This window comes from Molossus molossus, unplaced genomic scaffold (assembly GCF_014108415.1).
Source record: "Molossus molossus isolate mMolMol1 unplaced genomic scaffold, mMolMol1.p scaffold_m16_p_14, whole genome shotgun sequence".
NCBI lineage: Eukaryota > Metazoa > Chordata > Mammalia > Chiroptera > Molossidae > Molossus > Molossus molossus.
In genome coordinates, this window is record NW_023425349.1 from 115,171 (window position 1) to 124,586 (window position 9,416).

General features: G+C 64.7%; 1 protein-coding gene across 2 annotated transcripts; it reads left to right on the forward strand.

Annotated features, from left to right (window-relative positions):
• Window positions 1–1,588: 1,588 nt before the first annotated feature.
• LHX3 (LIM homeobox 3) lies at window positions 1,589–8,883 on the forward strand. 2 transcript variants are annotated; one of them, XM_036261904.1, is made up of 6 exons: window positions 1,589–1,676; window positions 5,788–5,959; window positions 6,473–6,675; window positions 7,262–7,413; window positions 7,498–7,669; window positions 8,459–8,883. In XM_036261904.1, the coding sequence occupies exons 1-6, from the start codon at window positions 1,589–1,591 to the stop codon at window positions 8,881–8,883; spliced, it is 1,212 nt and encodes a 403-aa protein (XP_036117797.1). The 2 variants fall into 2 exon arrangements, with proteins under 2 accessions (XP_036117797.1, XP_036117796.1); XM_036261903.1 differs by lacking the exon at window positions 1,589–1,676 and adding an exon at window positions 3,507–3,600.
• The last annotated feature ends 533 nt before the right edge of the window (window positions 8,884–9,416 follow it).

Below are 9,416 nucleotides of genomic sequence, written 5' to 3' on the forward strand. Positions count from 1 at the left end.
GATGTGCCAAGGGGCCGGGAGTGAGTCTCAGTGCGAGAGGGAGCACCCGGCACACGTCACGCCGCCGCCCAGCGCTGGTGCCGCCTCAGGTCTGCTTCCTCAAGTCGTGAGTATTGAGAGTGAGTATGATTGGTAATTTAAATGTATTTATTTTTAATGGAAGAATTTTGATTAAAAAGAAGCTAATGGCATGGAAATGTCAGTGAAATTTCTTACGTGCAAAGAAAGTGAACATTTTGTATTTAAACTATAATGTGCACATTTTAAAATAAAAGATCTGACATTTGAAAATATTGTAATTCTTTGGAAGTGTCAACTAGTGGCAACAGCGAGGGTGTCAGCAGGTGCAGAGTGGAGCCCTTCCTTCCAGAGCCTGTGGGCCGCACCGTGGGGACTCCAGAGCTCAGAGCCGGGGCTTCTGGAACACAGCCCCGGGTCAGGGGAAGGGCAAGATGGGGGTAAATTAAATTATAGACCATCTTGGGGTTGAGGTACTGAGACAAGACTGCAGCCTTCCTCCCACGGCGTGAGGTGGTGATGACAGCAGGTGGCCTGCACCAGGGGCACTGTGGCAGGGAGCCCCCCAGGACCCCAGTTCCAGACATCAGTCTTCACTGGACATGGCTTTCCTAGGCCCCCCTCTGCCACGGAGCCTGAATGCCCTGCCTCCTGGGCTAAGTCCCCGGCCGGGGCTTCGCTGCCTCCGACTCTGAATTATTTGGGTTTCTTCTCCTGCCCCACTTTGTAGGAAGAGGTCTCCAGTGGTCAAGTACGTGGCTTCAGAGGGAGACCTGTTGGCTGCAATTTCTGTGGCCTTGCTTCCCCAGCCCAGCTGTGTAGAGGCTGGTAGATAACCCCCTCCCCAGCTTTGCCCAGGCCCCTCCCCCAGGGAGGAAACAAGCAACCTCTAGTGTGCCCGCCAAGGCAGAGCACAAGGTCGTGCCAGCCACCAGCCCGGGTCTGTGGTGCTGGTGTGGGGCAGGCTCCCCATCAGTGACCCCTGCTCAGGCCCAGGGCCCTGGAGCTCCCTTCACTTGATTCCAGATGCCCCTCCCGGCTGCTGTGAGGGTGGGGCTGCGGCCTGAGATGGGGGGAGGGGGGTGTAAATGCAAAGTTCCTCAGGCCAGCAGCAACACTGACCACCTCTGAGCCTCATCCGGAGCCAGGGCCTGGTGGGGCCTGGGCTGGAGCCAACAGGGCCAGGAGGGCCACCCAAGCTGGGCCTCGGTGCTGCCTTCCAGGAGGGCGTGTGCAGGAGCAGCAGGGTGGAGCACCCACTTACTGCCAGTCCCTTGCCTTGTGGCAGCCTGGAGTTCAGGGTGGAACCCCCAGACGCTGCCCAAACATGGGGACTGGAGAGGTGGGGGGGGGGTAAGGAGGCGGGGTCAGGGGGCCTGCAGAGAGAGGTGGGCAACCACACGCACGCCTCCTTCAGCACCGGGGACAGCACCTGGGCCCTCAGCTCCCCGGATCTGGCCCGGAGCTCTGACGTGCACACTGGCCTCCGGGCGCTCCGAACCGGGGGGGCGGGGGGGCTCGCGTCCCCAGCCTCTCCGCCGACCTCTCCCCTGCCGGGACGGTGGCAGCGATGCTGCTGGAAATGGAGCTCGCACATGACGGAGAGAGACCCGGGGCTCCCTGGGCCACTGCTGTTCGCACCTTGGGTAGAACTAGAGGTAAGAGCCCCAGTGGCCCTCAGGCTGGAGGCCCGAACAGAAAGGCCTCAAGGGGAGAAAGGGCAAGGGGCGCAGAGAGATGCCCCGGGGGAGGGGCACAGCATGCAGAGGGAGAGTCAGAGAGGAGAGGGTGGAGATCCTGGGGCTCTCGGCCATGGTTCCGCGGGTGGTTTGGGGGCCTGGACCCAAGCACTCCAGAGCAGTAGGGACCTTGCAAGCACTGCTGGGCCAAGGGGTGGTGCAGCTCAGACGTGCCAAGTTCCTCTAGAGACCCACACCCCTCAGGTCCCACACAGCCCAGCCTGGAACTCACCAACCAGCCCAACAGTACAGCTCCTGAACCCCTTGACTGGGTCTCTTTCCTGAACCTCTCTCCCCAAGGGTCATTTGATCACCACAAACAGACGTTGGGAAATAATGGAGGCATTGTTGGTGGGCTGGCCAGATGCCGAGCTTGCGGGGCTGCCACCTCCTCCATCCACTGCCCACCTGCCCCTGCCCCAGTCAGACCACACATGGCCCCTCTCGGGCAATCTCAGCACTCAGCACCCACTGGGCTCCAAGGTTGGGGCACCTATGCCCTGTCCTTCAGGGTCACAAGAGCAGTGGGAAATGACAGGCTGGCTGCAGGGGCCTTTGATCAGAACTGAGACGTCACACAGACCGGGTGACGAGACAGGACACCGGGCAGGGGAAGACTGGCCTCACTGTGGGACTCCCAGGTGGGGAACCTGGAGGATGGCATCAACCTGCGAGTCCCCTGGCACTACCCGGGGCCCCTGCCCTCTGTATGTCCCACGCTGCAAGGGGCCCACACTGCTGTGTCCTGATTGCGGGTGACTGCAGGGGGCCCCAGCCTGTGGCCAGGTGCTTCATGCCCTCTGGACAGGAGCCGCTAACCGCCCTGGGGTAGATGCGGCTCTATGTGCCGGACAGGTGGTTTCCTGCAGGCTCGTCTGTTTGGACTGGGGCAGGATATGGGGAAATCAGGTGCAGGGGCTGCGTTCTGTGCAAGCCAGGGTGCTGAGGGGTGAGGAAGTGAGAGTGGGTCCCTGGCTGTCCCAGCTCCGTCCCTCCTGACCTGGAGTCTCGGTCGCCTGTCCAGGCCAGGCGACACTGGGCTTTTCTCTCCAGAACTGCCCTCCTTCCCTGCGCCCACGCAGAGCGGAAGTTCCAACAGTGAGTCCAGACGCTGGTCAGAACCAGGAGATCTGAGTTCGTGTCTGGCTCCAGGTGGCTTCTCTAGCCCTTGGGCAACGCACTCACCCTCTCCGGGTCTCGGGTGGCGTTCGTGCCGACCAGACGTTGTCACCAAGCTTTCCAGGTCCGGCTTTTGAGTACGAGCCTCAGCGGCCATAGGACCCAGCCCCCTCCCCGACCCTCCTCCCAGGACCCCCAGCCTGCGCGCACGCGCTTGAGTCCAGGCCTCAGCTCGCGCCCGCAGCGCAGGGGCAGGAAGCTGCGGGGCCTGGGCTAGTGCTCGCGGGCGGCCCTAACCCGGCTCCCCCTCTGCCCGTCCGCGCCCTCCGGCCGGCACTCGGGGTGGCGTCTGGGCACCGCAGTTCCCGGCTCAAAGGCGTGCAGAGCGGGCGGACGCCCGGGGCGAGTCTCCGCGACCCCCGGCCCCGCCCCGCGCCGCGGCCCCGCCCCCTAGGCCGCTCCGCCCTCCGCTCGGGCCGAGGCTCCGGGACCCGGGGCGGCCCGCGGGCGCAGCGCCCAGCAGCGCTGGTAGTGGCTCGGACGCCAGCCCGGGGACCACTGAGGCCGTGACCTCGCTGGATCCCGAAAAAGTTCGGGGCCGGATTGCGACGGCGCCGGGCGGCGGGACCCATGGAGGCTCGCGGGGAGCTGGGCCCGGGCCGGGAGTCGGCGGGCGGTGACCTGCTTCTGGCGCTGCTGGCGCGGAGGGAGGACCTGCGCCGAGGTGGGTGCTCAGGGGCCGAGCGCCTGCACCGGAGAGGGTGGACCCCGCCCCCGCGCCCCCCCCCCCCCGGAGACCCAGAGGTCCTCGCTGCTTTTCGGGCCTGGCCACAGGTCCTATGGGACCCGGGCGGGAGTGGGTTCGAGGGCCGCAGCAAGTCCCCACCTGGGCGCTCAGCAGCAAGTTTGCGCCGGGGCCTTGGCGCTGTGTAGTTGGGTGTGTGGTCATGGCGTTGCACTGTCCAGACCGGGAGCCCTCCAGATCCCAGGACCGGTTTAGGGAGAGTGCAGAGAGCAACCGTGGGGGCCCACTGACCACGGGCCAGGAGGATCCCCACGAGGACAGCTCCCATCTGGACCCTCCTCACTTCCTGGAAGAGAGTCAGAATCAGGAGCCAGGGTGGAGCTGGACCCCATCCGTACATCGCCCCTAGTTGGAGTCTCAGCATCTGCACCCACGCACTGCTCCGTTGGTCCCCTCTGGGATGACCCTCTGAACCCTTCTGCAGCCAAGCCCCCAACTTCCTGGTGGCACCAGTCTCGCCCCCAGTGCTTTGGCTCCCGGAGAATCGGGACCATTTCCCGCGGTCTTCTGAGCTGGCAGGACCCGCGGAATGGAGACGGCGGCAGCCTGGCGCAGTGGGGACTGGCAGGAAGGGGCAGGTGGGAAAGCGGTTACATCCAGGCTGTGGGGTCTCATCCTTCTCTACTTGTTTATTTATTAATTTATTTCCCGACGATTCCTGAGATGGGTTGGCCGCAGGGACTGTGAGGAAGGGGTGGGAGGGCGGAGGGAGAGGGAAGGAGGGGAGGCGGGCTCCCAGGAGCCCGCTCAGGAGAGCTGGCCGGGAGCAGGCGGGCGAGCGCGACGCTCTGCTGGGCCCCGCCAGCGCTGAGGGTAGGGGACCCCGCCGAGGCTGGAGTCGCCATGCAGCGTAAGGCCGGGTCGCCAGGGTTCCGCGGGGAGCGTGAGGGGTGCGGCGGGAGCGGTTTTTGCCGGACGCGGGCTGCGGGGAAGGCACGGCCGGGGCGCTGTCCGGGCCGCGGTGCTGAAACGCGCTGCGAGGGCCTGTCCTGCCAGCAGCTCTATGCGGGGTGTCCTGGCCGCTCTGCCCTGCCGCCCACGATGAGGGTCCCGGCCACCCAGCGGGTCCCCAGGCTCCGCACCTGGGGCCGCGGTTTTGCCCGATGCGGGACCGCGTCCTTCGCGGGTTTCCCGCTACTGCGGGAGGGAGGTCTATTCCGCTCCTGGCGCCCCAGCGAGGTCCTTCTTATGCGCCCTCACTCCGCCTGGCGCCTGAAGCTGGAGGGGTCCGGGGCCAGCCAGGTGGGCAAGGTGAGGTGAACGCAGTATGTATGTGGGTTCCAGCTGCTGCTCGAGGCTGTCTTCTCTCTGGGAGATCTTTTCTGAGTTAACCGGGAGGCCTCATCCCAGGAGCACCCTGAAAAGTCCCCCGTGGACCCAGGGCTCCTGCAGCCCGCCCGAGTTTCCCCACCTGGTCTCCCCGAGGCCCGTAGTTCCAAGGGAGCAGAGCCCAAGAGAACCTGTTGTGGGTGGCGGGCTGCGTGGGACTGCCAACGGCCCACTGTGTGCTGGGACACCCACTCTTGAGCATGAGGACCGTGGGTCCATGTGTCCAGTCCGCTCACAGGAAGGGGAAAGCACCAGTTTTACCTGAGTGGCCTGCAGACAGGCCGTGGGGCCGCCGGCACAAGGAGTCTCTTGACATCAGGACGCATAACTGCAAAGTGCTGCAGGCGATGGGGTGGTGGGTGCCCCAGGACACACATGTGCCTGGACTCCCGGTGATGGTGAGGACCCCTGCACCTGAGCGCCTCTGGGTGGGTTTTCGTTTGCACTCAGTGTGCACCGGCCTGTGCACTGGCCCATTTTGGAATGAAAAGTATCTGGCCGAGTGGACTGGCCCAGGCACCTTCTTGCTCATGGCCACACTTCTAAACCTATTTCAGTTTCATTAAATTTTAGCTGCAGGCTGGGCCGTGGGCTTCAAGGCCATGTACTCTCTACACTTGGGGAGCCCAGCGGCCCCTCAAGCTGGCTGGGGAGGAGGGTGTGCAGGGAAGGGGGTCTCCCTCCGCAACCCTGCGCCTGGGGGGCTGGGATGGGAAAGAGACTCCAGCACCCGCTCTGGGCTGTGCCCTTCACCACTGGTGGCCCCTCGCCTTGCAGAGATCCCGCTCTGTGCCGGCTGCGACCAGCACATCCTGGACCGATTCATCCTCAAGGCTCTGGACCGACACTGGCACAGCAAGTGCCTGAAGTGCAGCGACTGCCACACTCCCCTGGCCGAGCGCTGCTTCAGCCGCGGGGAGAGCGTGTACTGCAAGGACGACTTCTTCAAGTGAGCCCGGGGCTGGGTGGGGATGGGCGGGCTAGGGTCGGGGGGATAGGCGGTGCCCAGCCAGGACCGGTTCCCAGCAACAACCCAGCTGGGAAGCCCTGGGTGACCCGGCACCCAGGCAGGTACCCCAGGGCCTCTCCACGGGCGTCTGGGCAGGGCAAACACATTTTTTTTTTTACATAATTACATTTGTAAATCGTGGAGATCACCCCACATTTGTAGAACTCTGTTGGACATACTCCCTTTTAGGGTTGGCCTTGTTTTTGTCCTTAAGGCTGAGGAGTGGGGGTGTCACTTTCCGGGCATAAGCTTCTAAGGGATTCACCTTCCCGACGCCATGCGGAGGGGTCCAGGCGGCTTCTCGGTGCCTGTGCGGCTCTGCTGGGGCTGCGGGACGGACCCGCCGGCCTTCCTCCCGGGCGCCCTGCACGGGCTCGCGCTGGTGCTCTCGTTCCCGCTCGGGGCGAAGACGCCGCCCGCGCAGCGCTCAGCCGTGCCCCGTGCGTTCCGCAGGCGCTTCGGGACCAAGTGCGCCGCATGCCAGCTGGGCATCCCGCCCACACAGGTGGTGCGCCGCGCCCAGGACTTCGTGTACCACCTGCACTGCTTTGCCTGCGTCGTTTGCAAGCGGCAGCTGGCCACGGGCGACGAGTTCTACCTCATGGAGGACAGCCGGCTGGTGTGCAAGGCGGACTACGAGACGGCCAAGCAGCGAGGTCAGAGGGAGGGGTCTGGCGCAGTCCGGCCAGTCCGGGTGGGGCGCGGAGGTATCCTGGTGTCAGCGCCCGCTGCGAAGCGCTCACTACCCAGCGAGAGCTTGAGCGCCTTCCCTCCAGGCTGGGCGGTGAGGGCCCCCTCACCCCAGGCCTGAGAGCCGGAGCCGGGTGGGACCACTTCACAGACCCGCTCTACGGAAGCCAGGGTCTGGGTTTCAGCGGCCGCCTCACTCGGGAGTGCAGAGAGGCTGGTCTGAACTTGGGAAGCCTCACCCCTCGTCTGAATTAGCGTCCTAACTCCTTAAAGTGAAAAACCAGCCCTATCCATACACTTAGAACAAAGAGGAGCCGAGCAAGTGCTTGCTGGTGGGGAGGGGAGGGGGACAGGGCTGGAGGGGCCGCGATCTAGGGCCGCGGAGCAGCCCCGCTGCCGGGGCCCAGGCGCCCCGCCCGTCTTCTCCCCGGTTCCCAGCGCGGCGGGCCGTCGCGGGGTCCGCATGAGGGACCCACTCGTCTCCGCACGCGGAGGGGCGGGAGCGCTAGGCGCGGGAGGAGCAGGCCCAGCCTCACGGCTCCCCCGGTGCAGAGGCTGAGGCCACCGCCAAGAGGCCGCGCACGACCATCACGGCCAAGCAGCTGGAGACGCTCAAGAGCGCCTACAACACGTCGCCCAAGCCGGCGCGCCACGTGCGCGAGCAGCTGTCGTCGGAGACCGGCCTGGACATGCGCGTCGTGCAGGTCAGCACCCGCGCCGCCCACGGCCGCCGCGCCACGCAGCCGGCCTCGCCCGCCCTGCGCCGCTCACAGGCACCCTCTCCCCAGGTGTGGTTCCAGAACCGCCGGGCCAAGGAGAAGAGACTCAAGAAGGACGCGGGCCGGCAGCGCTGGGGCCAGTATTTCCGAAGCATGAAGCGCGCGCGGGGCGCCTCCAAGTCGGACAAGGACGGCGCGCAGGAGGAGGGGCAGGACAGCGACGCCGAGGTCTCCTTCACCGGTGCGGGCCGGCCGCCCAACTCCCGAGTCCCGAGAGCGGGCAGCCCCGGTCGGAGGAGTGTTGGGTTGGTGGGTGGCAGGCAGCCTAGGAATCGGTATTTCCTAGTCAGTGGCCTCTTTAGCCTGCGTTTTGTAAAAGTTTTATTTGTAGACCGTGGTCCCCATCCCCAAGCCCTGTGAGTCGGCCACTCAGGACCACTGTCCTTCTCCTGGTGGGGAAGGACCCCTGCGAGCCCCTGTCCTGCAGGCTTCCTTAGGGGAGGGTTCACACCTGCTCTCCAGCTTCCCGTCTGGAAGTGATTTTTAGGAAAGGGGGCAGCACAGTTTGGGGGTCAGTGATGAAAAAGTCCTGTCTGCTTGGTGTTGGGAAGGTCGACCTTCCTCTGTGGGACCCTAGGATCTCATTCTGCTGCACCAGGGGGCCCCCCACCCCTTAATGTTCATCAGGAGACTCTCGTTTTGGCCGCACTGTGACCTGCACTGTTTCATCCAGCTTCCCCCGCCTCAAGGAACTTGTCTGCAAAATGGGGGGGACAGGGCGGTGTCTGTGCCACCGCTCCCAAGGCAGCCTTGGGGTCATCCTGGAACCTCGGGTCCAGACTGGACTGTTGCTGGCACCATTCCACGAAGGGCTCCCCCATTCCTTAGACACCGGGTGGGCTGAACTGAACACCAGCAGAGGAGGAGCAGGGGCAGTAAAACCAGGCGACGCAGGTCCCCCCGCAGGAGGGCACGAGGGGTCCAGAGGTACAGGGCAGGCACTGACCATCACCCTTTGCTTTTCTTGCAGAAGAGCCGTCCATGGCTGAGATGGGCCCCGCTAATGGCCTCTACAGCAGCCTTGGGGAGCCCACCCCAGCCTTGGGCCGGCCCTCAGGAGCCCCAGGCAGCTTCCCGCTGGAACATGGAGGCCTGGCTGGCCCAGGCCCAGAGCAGTACCGTGAGCTGCGCCCTGGCAGCCCCTATGGCATCCCCCCATCCCCAGCTGCCCTGCAGAGCCTCCCCGGCCCCCAGCCCCTCCTCTCCAGCTTGGTGTATCCAGATGCCAGCCTGAGCCTCGTACCCACGGGGGCCCCGGGTGGGCCCCCGCCCATGAGGGTGCTGGCAGGGAACGGACCCAGCTCCGACCTGTCCACAGGGAGCAGTGGAGGCTACCCGGACTTCCCCGCCAGCCCTGCCTCCTGGCTGGACGAGGTGGATCACGCCCAGTTCTGACCAAGGCTCCCAGCTCCACTGAGCACTGGACTTGAAGGGTCTGGCCCACAGCGCTGCCCCTGGCTGGGTGGCCTGGAGCTGCACTCTCCTTTCTCAAAGCCCTGGGCCTCCGTGAGGAGGTGCCACCAGCTGGGGACGGGCTGAGGACATCGTGGAGGGCTGGTTTCCATGGAGTGCCCCGCCGCAGCCCCCACACCTGGGGCAGGGACTGTCTGTGCCTGGTGGGCACCCAGCAAGCCTCGTTTTATAAGCAGATTTCTCCCTTTATTGACCATTACATGAGGGCTTGCTGCTGGTTCTAGACATGAAATGTCACAGCCAGGCTGGAAGATGCTTTAATTTCCAAAATTAAAAAATACTACTGATCATGCTTTCCTTTCTCAGGCTCCATCTCTCTGAGCTGTGTAGCACCCCCTCCCCGCCCTCGCCTTAGGTCAGAGACGGGCCTCACCTTTCCAGGTGGAAGGTGGCAGTGGGGGAGGGGAGACACCTGTATCTTTTCTGCTCCCTCTGGGGGCCTCCCTGCCACCAAA

Coding starts and splice junctions, on each gene's coding strand:
- LHX3 (XM_036261903.1), top strand. CDS start 3,507: ATGGAGGCTCGCGGGGAGCTGGGCCCGGGCCGGGAGTCGGCGGGCGGT. Junction 3,601..5,787: donor GAGGGAGGACCTGCGCCGAG/GTGGGTGCTCAG, acceptor CTCGCCTTGCAG/AGATCCCGCTCTGTGCCGGC. Junction 6,676..7,261: donor CGAGACGGCCAAGCAGCGAG/GTCAGAGGGAGG, acceptor CCCCCGGTGCAG/AGGCTGAGGCCACCGCCAAG.